Raw genomic sequence first — 25500 nt, 5'->3', positions numbered from 1 at the left:
GTCACTCAGCCCTCCTTCAGCAAAGTCCAGCTTTGAAGTGATAATGGGGCTTTTGGCTAATGCTCGACTGCAGGTGCCCTTAGTTCCCTCTCGCTCTCTGTCTCCCAGCACAGCCATATAGATGAGAAAAGATGAGAATCCTTTCAAAGTCTACAGATGAGGCCAATCTTTCTTCTCTGTGCCTTTTTTTCTTTCTCTCACATTATCTGCCAACCCCACTTACTCTATCCCCACACTATTTATTGCTTCCCAGGCACTGTCCGTCACTTTCAGGTCCTTCTATTGCCCTCTAACTCATTTTACCCCCTTTCAACTCACCGCATTCTCCATCTTTATGCTTGATTCAATTGCTGCACCGGACTTGATCTGAGAGTAAGGGATTTTAAACTACCGCAAAAAAACCCAAAACAATTTAAAGTTCTCTCTGGAATACAATCAACTTTCCGAGTTCCAGAAATAATGAATCAAATATAAGAAAATATAAACGCATATATATACAGTGCTTTCTCCTTCACTGTTCTTCTTTCTTTCATCCTCCCTGCTTTTCAAATGGGACTTCCATCTCTGTGTGACTCTTTCCCCTTCAATCAATACTCAGTGCATTTCTCCTCCCTCCACCCTCTTAGGTGTAAAATTGGTGTGGCTACACAACAAATAAACACACGCAGGTCTGTCTGCATCTCAGATATAACACTCACTTCTGGAAGCTTTGATTGGGCGGGGCAGGTTTGTGCATGTGCATGTATTTTCCTGGCTGAAACAGCAGGGAAGGGGAATCAATTCCATCCCCCAACGATTTCTTGTTAAACTAGAGAAAGGTAAGACGGAAAGACACCCACTGCACAAAATATCATACTGTTTCTCACAAATATATACATATTTATACATCCACAATAGGCATACATATGCACTGCAAGGCTAATGAGATCACGGCTTCATGCTGCGATACCAACAGGAGAGAACTGTGAGAGGGAGCCACTATTGGAAACAGATATGCATTTGTACTGGAATTCATATTTTCCTGCTTGCAATGCTCACCAGCTCTGCACTGCTCAATATGTCTTTTTAATGGAATGTAGGCAGTCTGTGTACCTAGCAGACAAGTGTCTTTTGTTCAGTGAGAAAGCAGAATGGCTGAGGAGAAAGTACAGAGTACAGAGGCACACGACAGAAAGCTCTGGTTGGATTTTACTTATGAAACAGATGAGTCCTTCTAAATATAATAAACAAAAGTAAACAAGTCAATTTTGTTTTTGTTCATGCTTATCAGTGTTGTGTATAATAGATTACTTTGTAACTCATTAAAGTAAAGTTCAATAATCACATTACAGTTACAATTACATCATTGCTTGGGATTCCAAAGGTTCTTCAATTATCTGCATGTTGGGCGGATGGAAAGTAAAAAAATATGTATCAAAAATGTATTTTTCTTCCTGCACACTTGCAATTTAAAACGCTGCTTTCAGTTAATGTGAAGGGATGAGGAAAATGATGGCAATATAAACATTACTTCTTTTTTATCGCAGTAAACAATAAGAGGATAAGATAGAGAGCATGCAGACTGCCTCCAGGATAGTAACTGTATTACAATGCTAACAGAACATTGATTTTTTTTTTTGCAAGCATCTGCACAGAAAGGACAAAACTAGCAAAGAATCCAGAATTAGGTTAAAGCTGAGTGTATGCTGACCCCAGTACAGCAGCCAGAGCCTGTTCTTCAACAGGTAACAAAGGCAATGACGAGCATTAACGCTTGTAGCACTGTAACCTCTGTTTATACCTGCATCTACTTCTACAGTAGAATCACATTAAAATCACAGCGGCAACATGAAGTCTCTTTAAGCTGGTTTTCACCATTGCTTTTAGTTATTAATGAATAATGTACAGTGCATTACATTTCTTGAGAAACGACCCTGATGTAACTGGTTAATAACATGAAGGCTGTATAAATCTGAAGGTTGTATTGATTTTCCTATAAGTGCACAACTGCCAATCAGACTCAATCGAATTTAATCAAATTCAATCCAGAAAACCTGTTGCTTCATGCTTACATCCATCACCATTAGCACCATATTAGCCTCATTAAGCCTAAAGCACACAAATAGCCATCTTCATGCAGGGAAATACTCTTTATGGAGTAGCAACAGCAGCAGCTCATTAGCCTGTAGCATCTCAAGAACAAAAGAGTGTGTGCTAAGTATAAAACCCCTGAGAATGGACCTGCTCACCACAGTGACAGATCCCACAATTCACAAACACAGAGAAATATAGCCACAGGGCATACGAAGGAGTTCAACCAAGTCTCTCCTTCCACAGGATAAAGGGATGTGTCCAAAGCCTATAATTATATATGCATACAAAACTAAAAATCCAAAAATCTCTTTCCATCTATTATACCACCCTTTTTCCAAGCAACTGGATCATAAAATATGAGGCGCTGTTTGAACTATTTCACCTTCCAAATCCTTCTTTCTTTCTCTGTGTCTTCCGCTTACTCAGAAAAGGTAAACAGCCCAAGTCCAAGCCCCACAGAGCATTGGTTGCTACAGCAGCAAATCGGCAGGAGGTGGGCAAAGTATGTGTGCAGTGGCATTTGTGTGATTGTGTGTGTCTCTATTTGAGGGTGTGTATGTGTGTGAAGGCATAATTTGCCCTGCAGTTTGTTTGTTTCTGCTTTTCAAAATCACAGAATCAGAGACTGAGCCTGAGGCCACAGGATGGGGCTGGACTAATCATTTACTGTACGCGTGTGGGTTTCCACAGTGTGTGTGTGTGTGCGCAAGCTAAACATGCACATGTGTGGGTAGCTCCATGCTTCTTCCTGCTTTGCAGGATGTAAGGAAGGGTTTTCGAACGCCTTCACCCCTCCCCACCCATGGGATCAGAGGCGGTGTTTGGGTCTGCTTGGGATACGTCCAACACTGAGCACCAGACTCTCGCATCCAGACCCTAACAGCTCATAACTAGAGATTACACACAAATACTCAAGTCTTCCTGCTAAGAACTTCACACACGACACTTCCACATGATGATCCAGAGCTGATAGTGTTGATCGAAACCCCAGATCTTGAAATGAACCGTAACGAGGTGGACAGATGCACTGAGTGAGGGAAACACTCTCTGCAGGGAGATTGCACTCTATTACTGCTGTGATGAATGAGCTGGATTTCTCATTCTGATAGATACATTCATACTCCATACTGCTTGACTGTATGAGCCAATTTTGCACACACATGACTACTAAGCAACATGACCGCAAGCAGGACAACCCAACCAGCACTGCATTGGTTGTTATTCCTGGAACGGGACAGCAGACTTCCTCAAACCCCTGCTCTAAGATTCCAGGGAGTAAGTGCATATATGTGTGTTTGTGTGTGCATGAGGGTAGCCTTTTCTCCTCTGTGCGTCAGTTCCAATCTGGACCAGGCGAAGCCAGCCGTCACAGAGGCAAACTGCCGGCAACGGCACAGAGAGGAGGAGGAGGAGGCCTCTTTCTGCAGCTCTGCGAGTGAAATCCCCGTGTGTGTATACTCATGACGGATCTAGACCACACTGTGATGTCTTATTCATGCCGTATCAATTCATAATGACCAGCCTAGTCCCCAGTGTGAAGATGTGCGTGCACACGCAATCACAAACGCATAAGAACGTGCATGTGTGTGACTGGACGGTCACCACTGAAGAACTTGCCCATGTGTGTAAATGTGTGTGTGTGTGTGTGTGTGTGTGTGTGTGTGTGTGTGTGTGTGCGCGCGCACATGTTTGCTTGTATGAATATTTAGAGCATCAGAGATGGTATGAGTGTGTATGTAGAACAGCGTGTACCAGACAGTGGACATACACACACACACACAGACCACTGATGTCCCAGTGCTTGAGTGTGAATATTTAACAAGCCTCAATCCATCTGTTCAATTATTCATGAGGAAGGACACAAAATCGTTAGTAAATATAAACACCGCTGTTTCTCTCCTGCTTTTGCTACATCTTTGCTGCTCTCCTTTGCACCTCTGACCATCTCTCTCTCTGTTCTTTAACTTTGTCTTTCTTCTGTCTGTTTTTTGTCCTCTTTTTCATTCTTTCTCATTCCCCTTGTGCTGTGGTTGTGAATATTTCAGATGGCAGAGTGGTTTCTAAATTACCCCCTTTTGGCTTCCGCTCTCCTCACATGGTTTGGTCTGCATTTCTCTCTCACACACGGTCCGACTCGTAAAGAAAACAGTGACAAGCCATAAAAGCCACTTTTACCATCTGACAAGGACAGGGGCAGGAAGAGGGACGGGGGCAAAAAGTTAAGGTCTGGCCAGTTTGGTCGCCAAGTCAGGTATTTCAAACTGCTTAATTAAAAAATAAATAAATAAACGTCACCCGTGCACTAAAGTTAAAATTTCACCCAGCGTCACTCAAATTAGGAAAATAAATATAGATAAACACCTCTGATGGTTTTTGTTGAGGAGGTGAGTTCTTCCAGGAATAATGAAAAAATGTGTCTTTTGTTATTAGTGCTCAAAGGATCCTTGGAGAGCATTTCCTTTGCCAAGGTCAATGCTCTTTCTGGCAGTTTTAAAGAAAGTGATGAGGATCTTCATCAGATTTGCTGGGTTGTTCAACACAGCCTGAACTCTACTGGGCAAGCTTTCTTTTAATTTATTTAAGTATTCTCCAGGAATAGTTCTCCAGGCTTTTTGAAGGACATTGAAAACTCTTCTTTGGAGGTTGGCTGCCTTTTGTTCTGTTCTCTGTCAAGATGCTCTCACACTGATGCATTAATACTGAGGTGTGCGATTTTTGTTTTCATGTTCAAAATGAAGCCCTTGACAATCAGATGCTTTTCAGATGGTTTTGCATGGTGGATCCCTGGCTTGTCTCTTGATATAAGTTTTCTATGCTTGAATGAGCCATAACATCCTGTACTGGACTTAAAATGAAGTGAAAAAGGAACCAATGTCCAAAGACAAGCTTTGAAACACTGTCAGAAAACCCAAAGACCATTTGGGCAATTGAGTGAGAGATGCAAATGCTAGCAAAACAGCCAATAGCAGCAGATTTAAAAAAAAGTTGGATGTCCAAATTAAACTGTCATTTTCACCATAGAAGATCTCAATAGCATGCATAGTCAGAGGCTGGCCAAGATGCACATAAAACGTGTGGCTGAAGCTACAATAGTCAAACATTACAATCAGTTTTGTTAAGTGTGTTCAATAAAAACGTACTACCATAATGACAATACTGTCACAATTCACATACTGTGCAAGTAACTTCATAGTGTATACAATGTACTAGACGGAAGTTTCGAAATGGATACACAGTGTGAAGTCTGAAGCTAGCTTCACTGAAGTCTGTGCTGTCATTATTTACTTAGTGTCAGACAAACCACAGTCAAGAAATCAGGATGTCTACCACTGATGGCACAGAAACCTTCTGATGAAGATGAGTTGCCATGGGGACTGCTGCCAAGCGGGAGCCCAAACAGTCCTCTAAGGAAGAGAGAGAGTCCTAGCACACTGAGGCAGGTCATTCATCAGAAGAGACAAAGAGAAGGAAACAACAAGACCAGCTTGAAGCATTAACAGCCTGCCAGATGCACACACACATGCATGCATGCATGCAAAGACGCCTACACAGCACAGTATTATACAAACACAAACGGTCACGAGGAGAGAAACCCCCCCCCCACACACATTCAACTCAGTCTTTCACGCAGTCATACACAAAAAGTCAAAAGTCAAAAGAGTTAATTTGCTTGCTTTATGGCACAAGAAGTCTTGGAACACTGGAGCAAGTTTACAAGCCAATCAATCTGAAGCAAATGAAAAGGGGAAAATAGTGTATATGTGCTGAATGGTAACAAAGTCAAAACAAGTGGGAAAACTGTGACAGAGAGATGATTTATAGGCTTAATGATAGTGCACTTTATTCAAGATTTCCTACCCTAAATAATTCTTTATTTTCACTCTGAGCTACTGTTCCCTAAGCATCAAGCAATCAACAAACACAAAACACAGCATCTCTCCAACACAAACACAGAAGAAGCAGCTTTGCATCAACACATATCTGAAGCGGCTCTTTTATCTACAGTCAGAGCCACAGAAAGGACGTAATCCCTTGTGTATGCATACCATCCACACACAGAGATCTAATTATAGTGTTATTCTCTGAGTGTTTGTGTCTAATTAGTGTTATTTACATTTTCCCTCAGTTTTCTTTCTCTTGTGTGTGCACATTTGCCTGTGTGTCTCAGTGAATGTGTGTGTGTGTGCGTTTGGTGTTTGTGTATATTAGAGTACCCGTTGCCAGGCATTAACGTTAAATTGAAGGATGTAAAAAAGCTTCTTAAAGACGGATGAGACACACCCCCTTTTTCAAACCTTTGCCAGGGTTTCCTCAGCTCCCCTGTAGTGCAGGTACTACCACACCCTTCCCACATCCCTCCACCTCCCTCATCTTTCCTGGGGAGTTATACAAGAGAAAACCTTCCCTGATTATCTCCTTAACCCACAACATAATACAAAAAGTTGGTCATTATCGAACGCGACACCCCCTCTAAACAAACCTGTGTTGCTGTCCCAAGCAAATACGCTTGCTCAAAAACCTCAAAATACCCTTTTGTCTCCTCCTCCCCCAGTCACCCATCGTCAGCCTAAACCAGATGCTATTCCCTGGGGCCAGCTATCAGACCAATTGCTCTACACGCCCCCGACTCTACTCACCTATGCCACTTTTTTCCCTCCATCCTGCGGTCCTTCCTTCCTCCTGCTCTCCCACTGCGAAAGCACACTAATTACAAACATGGATGAGTAGATTACAGATCTGAAGCGCAGTGGAAGTGGGATAAGGAGTAGTCAAGGGTGGTGAGAGCGGGGCAACAGGTCGTTAACAGTGATGAATGCAACTCTATTTTCACTGTTATTGTTCAGTGATGTTCTGCGCAGCGCCTCTCACCTCCGAGCCACTGTTCCCATGCCTTCTTGTCGGGGTCATCCATCACAGGAAGCTTTAACTAACTCCGTCTCTCCCTAATCATCTCTAATCAATTCCAATTATCTTTCCTATTTCCCCCATGCATCAGTGTCTCCAGGATCTCTGAGGCATGGCAAAAGATAGGAGGCAGTGTAGCAGGGCTCTGTATAAAGAGTTTGGCTCTCACAAGAGAAAGTACGCAGCTCTTGAAAATCCACCTGTGCAGTTTTCTGTTTTTTAAATGAACCAAGACACATTATACACCTTAAACCTATTAGCTTTGACGCTCAAGCACAAGATAAAATTCAGTTATTTCTAAATGCTAAATATTTCTTTCTTTTACGGTAGACTTTACTAGAGCTCTTTAAAAATGTGTTCTAGCAAGAGCACTTGGATTAATTCATCTTCCCTTTGTAGAGCAAACTCATTACCCCGTTAACGTAATGACTCCATGGGATCAAGTGTTTAAAAACTTCCCACAAAACAACACTACATTGCTCATTTAACCAACACCCTTTTATTAACCCGGTAGCTTTTCCTCTAAAGTTTAATGAGAGCGACAATCTCATCTGCTATCCCTCGCTCCTCTACCCCCTTTTGCCCTTCGTTCTGTTTGTCCTCTCAGCAGGGTGTCTAAGACAAATGGCCACTTTGTTATACAAGCTTTCCTTAAAACCCTCACTCTAGAATGAGCAAAGAGAATAATAAAAAAAAAGAGTAGAGCAAAAAAGACAGCAAGAGCGTAAAAGTATAAAAAAGCAGAAGGGGAGCAATTAATCCTGCTTCCAAGAGAAGAGAAACCATCTGGGTTTGTGCTACACCTGAGGGCAGCGGGCTTTCACATTAACCTCTTTTGTTGGGATCATAAAGGCAGACCCTAACAAGCCCCAGTGAGCTCTTTGAGCAAGTGCAAAGACTCGCACACAAATACATACGCAACCACAGACTCTCTTTGTCTATTGAGCTCTCTCCCTCTCTTTCTCTGTCGTCCTCAGACACACACATAAATGCACACATGACATAGCAGTGAAAGTCTTCCTCTGGGAGATGAGGACCTTTTAAGTCCATTAAAAGCTGCTGGCGGGAGCGAGACGAGGCTGTAACCCAACCGCATCCGACTGCAACCAGAACCCATGGTGTGGTCGGGAACACTGCTCAGGAGTTGAGAAACACCTTAGGAAAAAAATATCTTTGTCTTCTACTGCTGCTCCTGATCCCACGCTACTAGCCCAAATTTTTTTTAACAAGGACTACAAGTCTTTCACAAAGTAGTATCTGTCAGTCAAGCACTGGCACCATAAAGATTGAATTATTGCTGATTCCTTGGCCTTGGATTTGTTTTAACTGTTAAAAAATGCCAGGCACTTTCACACCTGAAAAGCCTCAAGGTCAATTACTGTTCTCTTCTGTCTAACCAAGGATAAAGAACAAATGAGTGTATACACAGACACATAGCGAATCGATTAAGCAATGCTAAACAAAGTCTCACTCTCCAGAACATGGCTGAGAACCCAGTGATAGGTTTAGAATAATGACCATGAAGTTAGACTGGATGTGTTAGCACAATCATTTGGCTGCTGGCTACGCCAGCTGCTCCAGATGGACCAATCACACTGGTTCAAGGCCATCCGCTGGTCTGAGAAGCCTTGGTCTGCTCTTAGTCTACTAGACACACAACTCAGTGCTGCTCAGTGTGAGCAAACAACAAGACAACCAGCCTTGTACCAAAAGAGGAGGCCTTAAATTCCCAGCGGCTGGTTTGGGCATAATGATAGGTGACGTGGGGAAATAGTTGCAAGGAAGCGACAGATAGATTCAAGATGGTGTTAAACATCAAACGCAAGATAAACAGATGGAGGGCTAAGGCTAGGATCATGGGTTAGTAGTATCACTATGAGTATAGAAGGAAGGGAAATGGCTTTTCCATGTCCCACTGTTTCATTATTCCCAGATGCTCCAGGTAATCTGAACGCGAATAATAGGGGCTCCAATGATCAGTTAGCAACAGGGACACTGATTATACCAAAGAAAGAAAAAGAAACATAGAGCCTCTTTGTAGATGGGAATAAAAGTTAAGCATTACTGTGGGATCGTCTCGCTGCATGAGGTGCATAAGTGGAAGGATGTGTGGGTGTGTGACTGAATGGGACCGGTCTTAACATGAAGCAAACGAAAGTGTGCTCCACCTTCACCATTCATATGATGAAGGTGGAGCATGCTGGCGGACTCGCATGACATAAAACAATCTCATTAAGTAACAAAGCCATCCTTTCACCTGGACTTAGGTTCACAGTCTAATTTGTCCCTTAGCTCCAGTCTGATCAAATCTCTGTCACCCCTGGATCCTCTTGCAGACAGTCTGAAGCCCTTTTCAGACACGGGATACGTAACATTGCTGGCTTCATCCAGCTCTTAAACTGGTGCCATTCTGTCATTCAGACACTTTTATGTTATTTTTCAGACAAACCCACACAATGAGACAGCCAAAGTACAACCACGAATTTTTCCATATGTGCAAAAGAGCTGTTACACTTGTGGCAGCAAGCATTGTCGGCATAGTGACTTTAATTTGGAATGCTAAGTTATCTTTGCCATTTAAAAGAGCAGGATCTGTGCTGTGAGCTGCAGAAGCTGACCCACAAAAGACCGTTCTTCCGGATTAGGAATTTCAAAACTGCGTCACAAACAAATTGCAAATTAATGTGCAAGTTATTACTGCTTACAAATCCATTAATGTAGATATGAAGCCAACTAGTTTAGATGTCCATTCTTCTCACCCAGTTCATTTTGCCTTACGGTCAACAAGAAAGAGTTCTGATGTGTATTTCACCAAGTGCAACTGAAATATATTTGTACTTTAATTGTGTTTATACCTAATCAAACCAAAGCCAGAATTCACCAGACCTGCCTAACTGAGCCATCTTTGGTGGTTTGCATAGTGTGCGCTGACAGAGAGGAAGAGGTAAATTAATAAAAAAGCGAATGTACTTACAGTCGAGACAGGCCAGGGTTCTTCTGAAACAGCAACTCAGGAAGCTGCTGCAGTTGATTACGGTTCAGCCGCCTGCAGCAAGGAAAACGTATGATCAACCAGTGATTGTGTGTGTGTGTCTATGCATGTGTGTCCTTGAATGTGTAGGCTGTGAATAATTTCTTCTAGCTGCCGTAGAATCGGCTTAGCCACAGGCTATTGTGTTTCAGTGTGCTCTGCATGTCACATAAATATCCAACTGAAAGTTCGGGGGAATTAAAACTGCTGGTCAGAGACAGTGCCGTAAATTATCGCTACACAGTTAAATTACTTTGTTTTGCCTTGCAAAATAGCATTCTGTTGACTTTCCCAGAACAACAAAATAGCAACATTTCAATTTTTTTAAAAGTGAATCATATCCATTCAGTTATAGGAACACTAAAACATTTTATTCGGGACGATCTATTGGAAAAAAGATGTTTCTAAATAAAATTAAGAGGAATGGATGAGCTTATTCAAGCCCAAGGACACACTGAGAGGAGTGGTGGTTGGCAAGAGACTCCACGTCAAACAGCTAACATCTAAGACTGGCAGGCTTTATGCAAATACAACAATTAAGTCAATGGAGAACAGACTGTTGCTAATCTGTTGAAAACCACAACTCTCTCCTTTTTGAATGGCCCATTTGAGGCCCATGGGAGCGAATGAGAGGACTGTGGCACAGAGACGCTGCAAATGTGAGGCCACTGCCATGCCTTCAGACAAATTCAGACAGATGTTAGGACTTGTGCCACACACTGTATACACTGAGAAGAGTGTTCGGCCAGCTGAGAGGGAGATTTAGTGCATAATGGACATTAATGGTCTGCTGCTGCTTCGTTCACACTGAACTGTACCTGCTGGTGGGTTAGTGGCTTTTAAACATTAAAGAAACGAGCCACTCAATTTCCACATTGGTCTGGCACATGGAAATGTCTACCCAATGTTTGGGATCTGTTGAATATGGAGGAGGAGGAGGAAAGGCAAGCTGTGCGTGGTCTCAAGTTTGGTAACACAGACTGTTAATGTGGGTTTCAGATCAGGGGAAAGTCTTTTATAAGTTAACCACTATGTCTGCATTACGGCGTGGTCCATAAAGTCATCTGCTGTGCAGGTTTCCATGTGGCTAGCACTATTGATTTACTAATGAGCGGGTTAAGGAGTGGTTGATTGCGTTTGTCTGTGTGTTTTCCCGGCGAGTTTACAAGCTGTCAAGGAGTCCTGGTGCTGTCCAGATGAGCCAGGGTCTGCGGTGGGGGAGGCCTTTTAAGCCCACATATCCCACTGAGGGCATTCCTGTCAGGCAGAGCTAATAAAAATACTCGCAGCCCACACCGTACCCTCTTAGCACCATCCAACCACAATGAAAGGCCAAGATAGTGCCACACACTTGATTTCGCAAGATTTTATGTATCATTCCTGTTAGTCTCATTACCCCCAACAAATACAGAGAGTGAAAACACATGAGAATAAGGGTGGGATTTTCATTTCAAGTTTAAGTGTGTTCAGGCTATCTAAAGACAACCATTGGTCATACTCACAGTCTTTCCAGCTCCTTCATGTCATCAAAGGCCCCACGCTCAATCACAGTAATCTGATTCTCCACCAGCTGCCTGCAGAAAAGAAGGGAACGAGAAGTTACGTCACGTCAACGTCTGTATCTGTAGGGGGTCACTCTGGCTTTAGAATTGTGTAATGGGCTTGGTTTTAGGGTTTAGGGGGCAAGGGATTTTGCAGTATGTACAGTATTTATATATTCAAGTAGGGTGCAGTATATTCAACACTTCTCTTCCACATACACACAAACACACAGAGGGCAGTGGTGTGGACTGAGGGGCACTGGGAATCTTGGCAAAAGGAGGAGGGATAGCAGCCAGGAAAGTTTCCAAGGTGGTTCAGAAAGTGTGTGTCTGGTGCTCTAGTGTGGTCCACTGAGTGTAGTAGCTGGGTGGAGAAGAGACGAAAAGTAGGCAGGGGGTCAGAAAGTGTGAGGTGAGCTCCAAGTTTTTGACATCTGACTGAATCAAGGGAAAGTGGGATGTGCGTGTGTGTGCGTGCGCCTGTGAAACAGCATAGCTGTACCATATCAGAGTTTTTAGGCACCACATCAAGGCTATTAGACATAAACAAGCAAACATGGATGCACACAAACACAGAATCCATGCACATAAGTTGCAACACATCCCTTCCTCAAGTACAATGCCAAAGCTAAGACACAAAAAAGGGGCTTAGATAGTTTTGGAGTGTTACAATAACACAAAATCAGGAAGGAGAGAAAAGTGTCCAGCAGCTTTAGAAGCAACAAGCGCTCTCCTTCATTACATACACAACTGTTCTGTGTTGAAGGTAACCTCTCATGTCTCCTGTGAGGCCATGGCGCACTGCAACTCAGCAATCTGGGCTTCCTCCCCATCGAATATAAATGCTAATCACTTTTCACACTCCATAAACATGGAGAGAAACGTGCAATTCATCTCAGATCTCTTTCTCATGAATTTAGATGGAAGCGGAAAAAACTGTGATGAGTACTTTTGAATTGAGAAAACTTTTTTTTTCTTTTTTTTAAGGCAACCTGCAGGTACATAACCTTCAATTTCTCTGATCTCTTTTGCTATCTACTTTTTGTTGATTGTTCCTTTATTACTCAGTACGCATTTCATCACAGAACAGAGACACACTGCAGATTTTGAAGAGCCAAGCACTCGGATAGGTGGATGTAAATCAGCTGTGTTGATTTTAGACTGACAGAAGAGATGGCAGCTCAGTGTAAAGATAAACCTCTGCTCCTGTTCTTGCTCCTTCTGAGGGCAGGATCAGAGGTCAACCTGCTGTTGCCCCACAAAGCCAACATATGTAGATACTTGTTTTTTAGTTTACAACTTTCATTGTACCAGCATTTTGTTTATCATACTTCATGTATATGGAAGGAAATCCTGTGTGTGTGTGTGTGTGTGTGTGTGTGTCTGTGTGTGTATGTATATGTGCCTTACTGTGGCAGTGAGAGTGGATCACAAGCTTAACAGCAAGGGAAGTTCTGTTTTTGGTAGCCCTGCAAGTTGTTTCCTTCTTACGTGCTAGAAGCAAGCTGTCGACACGAAGGCATTTAACCTCCACATGAGGGTAGGAGGTGGTGCAGAAAAAGGGGCATGCTTAGGAAGACAACAAGGGACGAGAAACGTTGGGACCAGGAGGGAAAAAATGGACAGGGGGGATGGGCGAGTAACCATGAGGATTGAAAACAGTCAGACTTTGCAGGGTAATAGGAATTATGCTGAGATCATGTTACATTTAAAACATGTTCGGGTCTACGGCGCTTCCCCTTTAGCAGCGTTTTTAACACCTATAGCAGTGCTCACCAGTTTGTGTGCACATACACACAGAGAAACTTTTATAACTACTTTATTACCCGAAGTCACAAGTGCTGTTTAATTTCACAGGAGAGGGAATTGATGACTTCACCTGAATGTGTTAGCTGTGTTGAGAGCCCATTTAGAACTGGCGCTTGTGTGCACATTACATGCTGATGTGAGGGAACAGAGGGCAAGTGAGCATGTGTGTGTCTAAGGGACGGTAAAGTGCAACTACAACAGGCAGAATACAGTGAGAGAGAAGGCCATTACATCAGTGGTTGCAGTCACTCAGGAGCTTAATGTACTTTGGAGTAGGACTCTTGATGAATGCATTGCCACTTCAGTGGGTTTATGCTAATATCAGCAGAAAGTCAGTATAGCTGCAAACTGCTAGGGTAGATACAATTCAGATATGCATGGCTAGATAAACTCAGCCACCAACATGCTCCACAGATACTCCTACTGTACAAACAATTCATTACTGCCCATAAACAGAAGGTGAGTACTTACAAAACTCTGAGGTACTTCAGTCCAGCAAAGTCACTCTTAGTGATTCGTGTGAGGTTATTCCCATTCAGCTCCCTGCAAAGAGAAGGATGCAAACAAAAATTAATAATTACATTTTACCTCTGAAACTATTCAATAACAGCTTAATGAGCGCATAGCAGCATAGAGGCTGTCACACTTGAGGGATTAAAACAACTGCACACTTCTGACAAAAGTGACACACACACACACACACACACACACACACACACACACACACACACACACACACACACACACACACACACAGTGCACTTAGTTTTTTGCTAAAACATAATCCTGGTATAATAAATGTTGAGAACTTCTTTAAAAGCTAGTGTTTTTTTGTTGGAAATCAAGGAGGCTCAAGGTGCTAAAAGGAAGTTCAAGCTAAGTTCCAACTCTACTGGGAGATATTAAGACGTCCTTTAAAGCCACATTTGAGCTGCCTGTTTGTCTTTCTGTTCCAGCCTCCTCCAACCAAACACCGCCCCCCACCCCTTCCCTCTCTGTCTGCCATGTCCTTCTACAATCGGTGGGGATTAGCAGGAGCCAGCACAGGGGATTTGGGTAGGGCCACAAGGCCAGAAAGCTAAGTGCTTTGGGTATAATGGGAGCAGTTCCCTGCTGGGAGCTGGCCATTGCTGCAAATAAACAGGAAATCAAGTAATTGAAGAAGTGATTTGAATTTTAGGTTTGTTTTCAAGTCCTAACCAGATGAACTTGACTCCGACACCCAAGGTTGTTTGGTGGATTTGTTGACCTCTGGTTTGTGTAAATGTAAGATTTACTTTAAACCTCAATAGTAGATTGTATTCTCCTGACAGAGGGAAAAACAAAGCAGGCAAAGCAAATCATATAAGCCTCGAAGGCACTGAGAGTAATCAAAACACACACTTTGTGTGTTCTATTAACTTTCTGAGCATTATGTGTCCACCCTACACTGACCCCCAGGCACTCCTTCGCAAAGTAAAACCAAAAAACTAGTTCCAAATCTACACCGAAACCACTGCTCTCCCTTCCTCAGCAACTCTCTCGCTCTCTCGTCTAATGACCACTCGAGGGACCGTAGTGCTATGCGGTACGAACGAGAACGGTCATTATAGACAGATGGTGGATGTGTGTGCGTGTATACACAGGTGCATCGACAAGCGAAGCGACAGGACCACAGGAAAATAAATAATGGACTGGGCTTCGTTAGCCTGGGCTCTGATACACACACATGTGGAGCTCATTACAGGTGCTTACGAGGATACGCGCATACACCCACACACATGCCTTTTTGGATTTCCAGTGTCTTATCTTCAGGGTGGTCATCGCTGATGAAACCCTGACAACATTAAAAAAGAAAGACTAAGAGACAAAGATTTGGGGGTTATTAAAGAGAGGGGTGACAGAACAAATATATGGAAAACAAATGCTTTTTCCGTTTAGCAATGATGTTTTGTTTTGTTATATAAACAGAAGCCTGTCAAATATCTGCATGTAAGCTGTTATACAACACCATTTCAAAATCTTTTTATATTGTTTGATATTGGGTGGCTGCACTAAATTAACTCTTTCTGGAAACATCTTCAAATGCTGCAGTATCCCGCAGGAAGAGCCATCTTAAAGGACACACCTGTTCAGCAAAGCAGTGACATTTAGGCAATGCTCAAATGCCACCACCAGGCTATAGTGTTTAGTCAGGATAAATCCATGGATTCATACTGTTTATGACATAGGCTGACCTTTATGATTGACATTTTGAAAACATCAAGCAATTTTTTACAAAGTCCTTGAAATTGCTCCAATGACAGTCAGGTCTTTTAAAGTTGTCCCGACATTAATCTTTCCACCTTAGCTCATCTTCTTCAAGGACAGATGACTTATTGATGCCGTATTGACACAATCCTTGACAGTTCAGTGCCACACTGAGCTGTAAGATTGCATATTTCTTGCATTGTCCTAAGCATGAATTTCAAAAATATATGTACTGGGCAGTGTGTGTGGCTGATTTTTGGATGTCCGGTTGATGTAAAGAATTCTGGCATTCCCATCCATTTCTGTTTAAGGAGGGAGTAGCTATGGTATGTAAAAGAAAGAAAAACACATAAAGAACAGCGGTATACAAACGGTCACATTGTTCAGATCTACAAAAAGATTGCAGAATACGCCCTGCACACGTGATTAAGCCATGCCTCTGGATTCAGCATTGCTTGTCTCTGTGTTTATTCCACATCTAAATAATGGCACAGTATGCCAAAGTCAGATTTAGTGCCAGTTCAAGCAAAAGTCTGCTGTTTATTAGCTACAGTATCAGTCATTGCTGTTTCCTTTGTTTTCCAATCAAAGAGAGCTAAGCAATGGCTTTTGGCACTGCAGCAAAGGCATATTAACTCCCTCCATATACAGATGTTTTCTGATACTGACTTTGTGCGGGATTTCACATTACAGTACCGCAGTATTACTTTAGAGGCTGAAAATTATTAGGTATCAGACTGAGCTCCTATAGTAAAAAGATTTCCACTTCCCAGTCTCAGTCAAATCCATTCCACCCTCTGGAAATTCTGTAAGAATTCCCAATGCTGACACACTTCCTGAGGAGAAACCGGATTTATGACATCACAATCTAATCCGTCTTCATCTTCTGTCCCAAGCAGATTGATGCCTGAGAGTATTTCCTGGTGCACCTTCCCTGGGGTGGACATGTGGCAGCTATGCTCCATTGCCCTGTATCTCTATAAATTCAAAGAAGCTTGAAACACTGGTACAATGCTGAAAAACTCATTACGTTTATATCTGCCAGCTGCTGGGGTCCCTCTTCTGAGCCTTTTTCTGACCTGTTTCAAATTGAACCACATTATGTGAAATGATACTCCAAGTCAGAGAATAAGCAAGCACAGTGGCTCACTGAAGTTTTCACACAGATTGATCCACATGTGCTCTTTTTCTTACACACATATACAACTACAATTTCAATATATGAGACCAAAGAATGCATTGAACCACTCCCACTGACGTGTATATGAACAGCACCACTGGGACAGGCAATTGTGTTCAGATCAGAGCCAAATCACAACTAAATGGTCACAGGAGAAACTACTGTTGGCTGCAGAGATTTTCAGCAGCAGAATCGATTTGTGCCAGAAACTTTTCAAATCAAAAACAAACATAGAACCACTGGCTAGCAAATGAGTCATTATGATGAGACAGTTACTTAAAACAAAGCAGGATAAGGCAAACAACTCAATTTAGAGTTCCCACATCTCACAGGTTTTGTTAATCATTCCATTCAGAAACCATATTACTGCTACTAGAGTTGTTAAAAAAAAAAATACTCAGATACAAATCACTACTGAAAAGGATAAGACGATCATTTGCAGCAGTGTTAATACCAGCAGCGCCTTGTTTGCCTCCTCCAGCTGACACACAACTTCACACAGTACTGCAGAATGGCAGGCACACAGCCCCTCCTGCCAATAACACCTGTTCACATGACTTTGACACTTTGACAAATTTCAAGAGGTCAGAGGTCATGCCAACAACATTCTCGTGTTTTTAAAAGTTATTATAAATGTTAATCTAGCCAGTACCCATGTTAATGCTACCTGTTAAACTATTAGCAATTATCTGATTAGCCACATTAGCCATCTGTCGTCATTAAGCTAGCAGCTAGCAACTATGTGGAGGCTAGCTTACAAATGAGTTCTGCCCATCTGTATTGTTAATAGACTGTTCATTTAGCTAGATAACACAATTATTTATGTCACCAGAAAAACCAGCACTACCTCACAGAGCCTAAAAATAGTCTCTCTTTTTTTCACCACCTAAGAGAATCTTAATTTTTTTTTTATCAGGCAGCTTAGAAATATTGTTGTCATTGATGTTATTGTTTTTATTGTTTCAATTTTTTTTTTTTTTTTAAAAAGCCCCTTAGTTTTTATGACAAAAAAATAAGACGCTTTGTCTTATTTTTTTTTCTCCAATCCTTTTAAAAATAGTATCTAATATTTTCCTGTGAGTCGGTATTGAGTTTGACAATCCCAACTGCCACACTTCGGCTCATTTTGTTTTAGTTTTCATCAATTTCAGTGTTAGTTTTAGTCATATTGTGGGGATTTTTTTTAAATTCAGAAAAAAATATTGTAATATTAACACAGACATCCAGCAGACATCCAAGTAAAAAAAAAAATTAAATCAAGCCTTGACAAGCATGTTGTGAGGAAAAATTTGACCAAATTGAAGGTTTTTCATTCACATTTTTTTATTTGAATTAAAACTTTATTTATTTTTTATTATTTTAATTACGTTTTTTTCAAACTACATAATTTTATTTGTTTTTCCTTTTTTCACACCTACTATTAGTTGTTAATATGGTTCAGTTCACTATAATAATCTCAGTCCCATTCCTGGTTTTACTGAGGAGAGTCTGAGGAAGCTGGTTCATTTTAACAGTTGTATATTTACAGGCACAAATTTTACTAACAGGCTGCAAAAAATTATGCAGCAGGCTAGCAAAAGTATTTCCGCAAATGTAAACTGCAGTCATTCTGTATCGCTGCTGTAAGCGCCACAGGACCATTTGTCCTGGACAGCTTTAGCCTGGCAGGGAGGACAGAAGCCAGCTGATTGAGGATTGGTGGCATAGCACTGTCCAAACTCCTCTTGTGGAAACAATCTGATGAACACAAGCTTGACGTCCCACAGCCTAAAATGTGAATGCTCATTAACCACAATCACACACTGATGATGCTCTTTGACCAGACCGCTGAGCACACATCCTAATGAATGAACAGGTTGAGAAGCTGTGAAGAAGCAAAGCATTCCTCCTCCCGCAGACTTGGCAGCATATGGGCTTGACAGCCGTAAAACACGCAGGTGGAGACAGCAGGGGAAGAAAGACAGTCACTGTGAGACAGAAAAAGGAGAAAACTACTCTGACGGCGTTGTTAGCTGTCGAAAACCGACGGTGTGAAGCAGTGTGGCAGAGGGTTGCCGTTAGCCATGGGAGCTGTGAAGAGCTGACGGGCTGTCTGGGAAATGTCAGTGGAGAAATGAGGCCTAAATGGCTGGAAGACTACAAGAAGAAAGTGACCTACATACTAGATGGTCAAACGGGGTACGTAACCAGTTGACTGAGCACACAACAGTCTCATACTGAAAGACTGTGAGAATGAGAAGGAAAGGAAGAAAGACCACCATGACCAAAATAATACACTCTTAAACCCAACTGGAACACTTCTGTCCACAGTAAGAGGTCAGATTTCTGCTCAACTCAAAACATTCCCTCTATTGAAATGTGGCTTTCAGACAAGCAGTTAAGGCCTTTAACTGTACATTTTTGGTGTGTGTGTGTGTGTGTGTGTGTGTGTGTGTGTGTGTGTGTGTGTGTGTGTGTGTGTGTGTGTGTGTGTGAGTAATCGTGTAAGTCTGCCTGTGTGTGCAGTCAGCGCGTAAAGACCGTCTGAGTGTGTTTTCCTGGCTCCTGGGCTCCTCAAGGGCTATTTACAGTTTTCATTCTGCTCAGTCAGGCCCCAGGAGCAAGATTACTGATAGGAAAGTTAAACATCAAGCGTATCTCACACATGCATTGCCGTCATACACACACAGAAACACACACACAGCTCCTTCTCATAGCCTTGACCACAGTACGGTCTCCTGCATCCTGTCTTGCTACAGGTAAAAGTCAAGGACCCTAACCCAAACATTTGACTTTTGCTTCTCTTTTCTGGGCCTTCAGACAACAACAATACTCCTGGCAAGAAGATACTATGATGTTTTTTGGTTTTTTTTTGGGGGGGGGTGGGCGTTCAGAGCAGTTGCTGCTCTACGCAAAAATTTTACAGATGGAGAGAAAGACTGGGAGATGGAATTAAGGAGCCTGGGAAAAGACCAGGTCTGATCAAGCTTCTGATCAAACATAGATAACTTACGGCACTTTCTCATGCTGAATTGAATCAATTAAACATCTGTTCCAATGTGTGTTACGGCCACAGGCTGGAAAAGGAACACACACGGGGCTGTAGTAGAAGCAGAGACTGAAGGGTCTTTCATGGTTTGTACTGTAACCGTAGTTTGTTCAGTGACAGATTCTGAGGTTCTATTGTGGCTTTGCATGCCGTATGAAGGCTTTTAAGCTACACGAATGTGTACTTTGACTAGAAACTATGGATGAAACAGCTGCACAGCCACATCTATTATGTTTCATTTGTTCCAAACAGAAGACTGACAAGATGTTTGGCTCACAGATGTGCACTGACTGGTAATTTGATGGACGCAGCATATGTGTTTAAATCTGATGGCCTCGAAGAATAAAGACTTGCCATACGTATGACTCTCACCCCCGCAGAGCACACTGATATCAGCATTCCTCCAGCTCTTTGCAGAGGTTAGCCTATCAACAAACGGATAACCCCCACTGCAAAAACAGGGCCATTTTAAATATTTTCAAAAGATAATCTATCATCATTTTGATCGTTTACTCGTTTCAGACAGTTACCAAAAGCTGACGGCTTGCAGCTGTGCAAATGTGAGGATTTTTCTTCAGTTCTCTGATATTTGATAGACAATAAAATGGAATAATAAATAAAATGAGAAAGAAACAGCAGTGAGTTGAAGCTCTAAATAACTTAGTGTCATATTTAATCTTAAAATATGAGTTCTAAAGGTGTGGATTCATTTTTTTATTTGTTTTTAATAGATGCATTATTTATTGAGAATTATAAAATGAACAACTTGATAAATATCCGAGCTCTAATGTTGCGGTCCTGTGCCATATTGATCTAATTAGCGTGCAGACCAGTGCAGATGTCAAGCTCATGTGGAACACTGTCCATAATTTGCTCACAAGACTTCTCTCAAACAGAAGTGTCTCGAGCAGCGTGAAATGTGGATTATGAAGGCATATCCACAATATCAGCAGAGTGTTCACTGATGCGTGTTTTACACACGAACAGACATCACCCGCCCCTCCACTTTCCTGCTTCTTACTGGCTAGTCAGTAGGGTTAAAAGGGAAGATGGTCTTCTGAGAGATGAAAGGTGATCTAGGTGGATTTTCCAAATTTGATTTTCAAGGTCTTCTGAGAAACCAGCCGTTGTAGACAGCCATGCAGAGCAATCAGTAATGTACACTGTATATGTTAGGCTCGTGAAAAAGTGCATGCCTTGGTTTTGGTGTGTTTTCCTGATAGACACGTGCACTCAAGTTATATCGATAGGGTCATTTCCGAGCTCTCGCGGGCTCAATTAAACACTTCCACAGAGTAGCTGTACTCATTAGAAGAGTGGGCCGGTGGGCCTGCGGTGTGTATAGTAACACAGCTGGTGGCTTTGAGGCTTGCGAGTCAGTCATCGTACTCACACTTTCTACACATGTATGCAAAATGTAAAAAGGTGACTTATTGTTTATTAGAACAAAAACTGAAAGAGCACAGTGGAACTATAGCTTGCAAAACCTCATTTACATTACAGCTCACAAAATCCTCGCTCAAAAGGCAGCTATGAAGAGAGCAAGACAGAGAGAGAGAGAGAGAGAGGACATCCACCTCAGTGTTCAGTACGAGAGGAAAGACCACAGCTGTGTTACACAGGCAGTAAATTGAAATGACAGAGTCCCAGGCCTGTAATTTCACAATGCTCTGCTGTGCATAAACATTCTCTGAATGATCTTCATTCCAGGCATTATCACTCCTCATGGGATTACCAGCTATGAGGATGGATATATTAGACTGTAAAAAAGACCTGAATGAAATTCATTCTGCCTCAGGGCTAGACCTATTCTGCCCTGTATAGTAAATAACATAATCTAGTTTATTCATTCATTAGCTTTGTGGTTGAATTACATCTCTCTTAACTGCTCTGGTGTAGTAATCCTTTCATTAGTGATTACCACTTTAGTTACTGTGCCAGCCTTGGCTTCTTATCGTGCTTTCAATCCAACCCCCCAGCTCCACCCTTCACCCCCATTTCTTTGTCTTTTTCCATCTTGCGCTCTCCACTTTAGTCACACAGCCAGTGTTGGCAGGTAGTAGGCAGGCTGTGTTCAGTCTTGTCAGGGTAAATTATGGATCAGGTGGCCAGTGAGCTGTCAGTTGTACCAGCTATGTGGTGATGCCAGAAACACTACAGGCATTCCCTGGCACAGGCACACACGCCTACCACCTCCAACCCCAAAATGCATAGATGTGGTTATCAAAGCGACCGGGCTGCTCATCTTTAACCACTACTAATCCTCATGTGTTTTCATCTGGCTATCGCTTATTCTCTGCTTGTGTGCAACATACACACATGGAAGCACATGCTGTGGTTTATGCACAAACTAAAGCGAACATCAGATTTATCCAGGCTTGCACAACAGACACACAAACACACGCATATGGTGTGCAGCCTCCAACTCCTCTACTCTGGAGGGGCTCCAACATGCCCCCGCATCTCAGTACAAGGTATCTTCTGGCACAGAAAATACATAATCAGTGCACAGACGTTTTGCAGTTACACACACACACACACACTCGCAAAAACACACACAACTCCTCCCCTTTTCCAAATCAACTCATTCACAGATGGGACACGCACTCGAACTAAAGAGCGGGGCTGTTAAGAAGACAAAACAAGGAGAGAGAAGAGTTTAATTTCATACCTGTCAAACAAAAAGCTTAACTAAGATCCTTTACTGTGCGCGAGCCAATTTAATCAGCATTACAGATGGAGATTTTCTCTCAGTGTTGCCTGATAAAAGGCCAAGAGAGAAGGGGAGGAGAGGCAAAGAAATAGACAGCGAGAGAGGATGGATGCAGAGAGAAAGCAGAGGGGGGAGGGAGCGGCCAGCGGCCCATACACGCCAGGGTGTAATTTTAACACGTGGAGCTCACAGTCTCATTACAGGCTTCGGTCTGAGGAGCGCAGGGGTCAGACCTGATCCAAACCCACAGTGACAAGTGCAAATGGGATTCTGCTGTCTGTCTCAACAGCCTACATACACACGCACAAACACTTTCTCCCAAAAGCAACCCCCTCCTCCTCTAACACATACACACAAACACACACTAAAGTATTGTATACATGAGAGCAAGTACACCCATTCACACAAATGCAGCACAAAACCAGCCTTACAAGGTAAAGTGCAGATTTTTGTATGACGTTAGCCTTTTCAGTTAGCCTCCTAACACTAATACTGCGTTCCCTTGTATTAAAGTTCAGCAGTTATATATACTGGAGCATCACACAATTAAAATCTTTATGATTCAAATTGATGAAAAGAAAGTGTCCGTTAGCATCGTTTGGTACAGACGAGGGCAACAAACCTCTGGGACAGTTACATAAACTTGACAAAGTCATTACTCATTCTTGACCCCAGCAGTGGCTGCACAAGTTCATTCAGATAAACACACATTTTCCCAATACATACACATAAATCTCGCTATGCACATGGGACCATCATGTGGGGCTGGTGCTGATTTGTGCAATCACCTTGATGAATCACCCTTTACAACAACCCTCAGAGGATTGTCTCTATTGTTAAGCAGAACCGCTCAACATGACCTAGACACACAGCTTATACATGCACACACGTAACCAGGGGGGGAGGCAACAACGCAGGAATAAGTTACACATGACCTTTAAGTACGTTGTGTTTAAAATGCAACGTCTTGAGTGAGATGCTACGGCGATAAAATGTGCTGCTGTACATGACCTATGAATGAACAAACAACTTTTAACACAAAAATACTCTTGAGCAGAGGGGCAGGGGCTCGTTCCAGTGTGAATGGCCGTTCATGTAAAAGGAAACCACAAAATAACCATGTTTCCTCTCCGCTTCACTGTTAAACCAGCATATGTACAAATGCAACCTGGTAACATGCAGAGCGTGAAGCAGGGGGGAAAAAAAAGGTGTTCTTAGAAATTAAATATGAAAACCATAAAATATGCAGCCGGCTCCCACTATGCCAACGCTGCCTCTGACACAGGCTTTCTCTCCTCTGTTCCCACAGCATGTTTTATTCAGCACTGATATTCTAAAAGCTGAAATAGAACAATCTATTTCCCCTTGCACTCCTCACTTCTGATTTGCCGATGAATATTTCAGAAGAATGTCAGAAAAGACAGAGAAACTCCACTCTGCGAGCCAGCATCCGCCTCATCTCTCCCGCCGTCTCCCATCCTCCCACCGTTTGACACGACAGCTACGTGATACTAGTGCAAGACTCGCCTAAGTAGCTGATTTGCTTAATTTTCTCCATGATTTAACAATTTGCGGAGTGCGCGTTGAGGAGCTGGAGAAGGGGAGACGGGAGAACGGGGAGAGGCAGAAAAAGTCAAAACTGCAATAGAGGTAAGAAAAGAGGCAAAGCGACACAGTGTGCCGCAGACTGGATGTCAAACCTTGTTCTTAAAGTTCAAGTCAGACTTTACTTTTTAAACTCTACATTTATATGAAAAAAGTGAAGAGAAAAGGGGATTTAAATGTATTTTAGCTTCAAACTTGAGGGAAAAAATGAAGCTACATGCTGCAAGTGTAAACAAATAAGTAAATTATGGACACATGTGAAAGGCACACATCTGCCTCTGGTCTTGCCAGTCCCTCATGCCTATTTATACCTGACTGGAATGCCAGTTAGTGACTGACTGCCTGAGTGACACACAGTCTCTCTCTGACACACACACACACACACACACATGCACACACACATACACGCAGCTTTACAGGCAGGGCTATTGTTCTGTTTCAGTCTAAGCAAAGTCGTGTGCACTACTACAATGTATCAAGGAAATAGAGGGGAACCAGTAAGAAACGAAGATATTAAAGCTTCTTTTATAAAAACACACACTCATGCGCCCACACAGAGAAGTAACTAAAGCAGAGATCGTACTCACAGTCTTTCAGTGTTGCGGGGGATATTCCTTGGCATGGTTTTGAGACCCAGTCCATGGCAGTCTACTGTGGTTCCGCTGCAGGTACACAGGGCTGGGCAGCCACTGGCATTGCCCACTATCAGGGCAGAGAGCATTGCCACCCACATCCAGAGTGGCTGCCTGGCCAACCTGCCCATGCCTGCCTCAAACCAGCTTTCTCTAATGGCCATATTCACCAGAACGACAACCTGCTCTTCTTTAACAAGCCCTTACTTCTCTGTGTGTCCACCTTCCCCTCTCTACGTCTGCTTCCAAGAGTCTTGTTACACCTTACAAGTCCACTAGAATAAATTCATATATTTGATGAATATGAACAAAAAAAAAATTTACACGTGAGAAATGCTAATATTTTCCTCTCTGCTGTAAAGCCATACAAATCCTTTTTTCTTCTTGTAGAATTCTTTTGATGCTGGTTTGATATCCACCACAGTTTGCAGATGTAAAAGAGAAAAAAGAAAAGAAAAGAAAAGAAAAATAAGCAGTTGTTTCTTATGTTCTCCTTGCAAACTCTTCTCCTCTCTCTTGTCTTTGTGGAGTTGGTGTGCTCTGGTCTGCACACGTCTGCGTCTCTGTCCTCCGCTCACTCAGTCCCGCTCTGCTCTGCTCGCCTGAAGAGAGAGGGAATAGGCAAAGAGAGGAAAGAAAAAAATGCCAGTCTCTCTCTCTTACACACACACACACACACACACACACACACACACACACACACACACACACACACACACACACACACACACACACTAGTCATCCATCACAAGGA

At 42.5% G+C, this 25500-nt stretch overlaps 1 protein-coding gene across 2 annotated transcripts in view; it reads right to left on the bottom strand.

Moving 5' to 3' along the window:
• The window catches only part of slit1a (slit homolog 1a), an 86881-nt gene extending 61399 nt beyond the window's left edge, over positions 1–25482 (bottom strand). For both annotated transcript variants that reach the window (XM_082557290.1, XM_082557291.1), the window contains exons 1-4: positions 24702–25482; positions 13831–13902; positions 11512–11583; positions 9953–10024 (exon numbers count right to left, since the gene is read on the bottom strand). In XM_082557290.1, coding sequence (XP_082413416.1) covers positions 9953–10024; positions 11512–11583; positions 13831–13902; positions 24702–24910 — 425 coding nt within the window. In that variant the 5' untranslated portion in view covers positions 24911–25482. The remainder of the gene's footprint in view (positions 1–9952; positions 10025–11511; positions 11584–13830; positions 13903–24701) is intronic.
• Positions 25483–25500: the final 18 nt, after the last annotated feature.

The sequence above is a fragment of the Aulonocara stuartgranti genome (assembly GCF_965226115.1).
Source record: "Aulonocara stuartgranti genome assembly, chromosome: 13".
In the NCBI taxonomy this organism is placed as follows: Eukaryota; Metazoa; Chordata; class Actinopteri; order Cichliformes; family Cichlidae; genus Aulonocara; species Aulonocara stuartgranti.
This window is presented reverse-complemented; position numbering and strand designations above follow the sequence as displayed.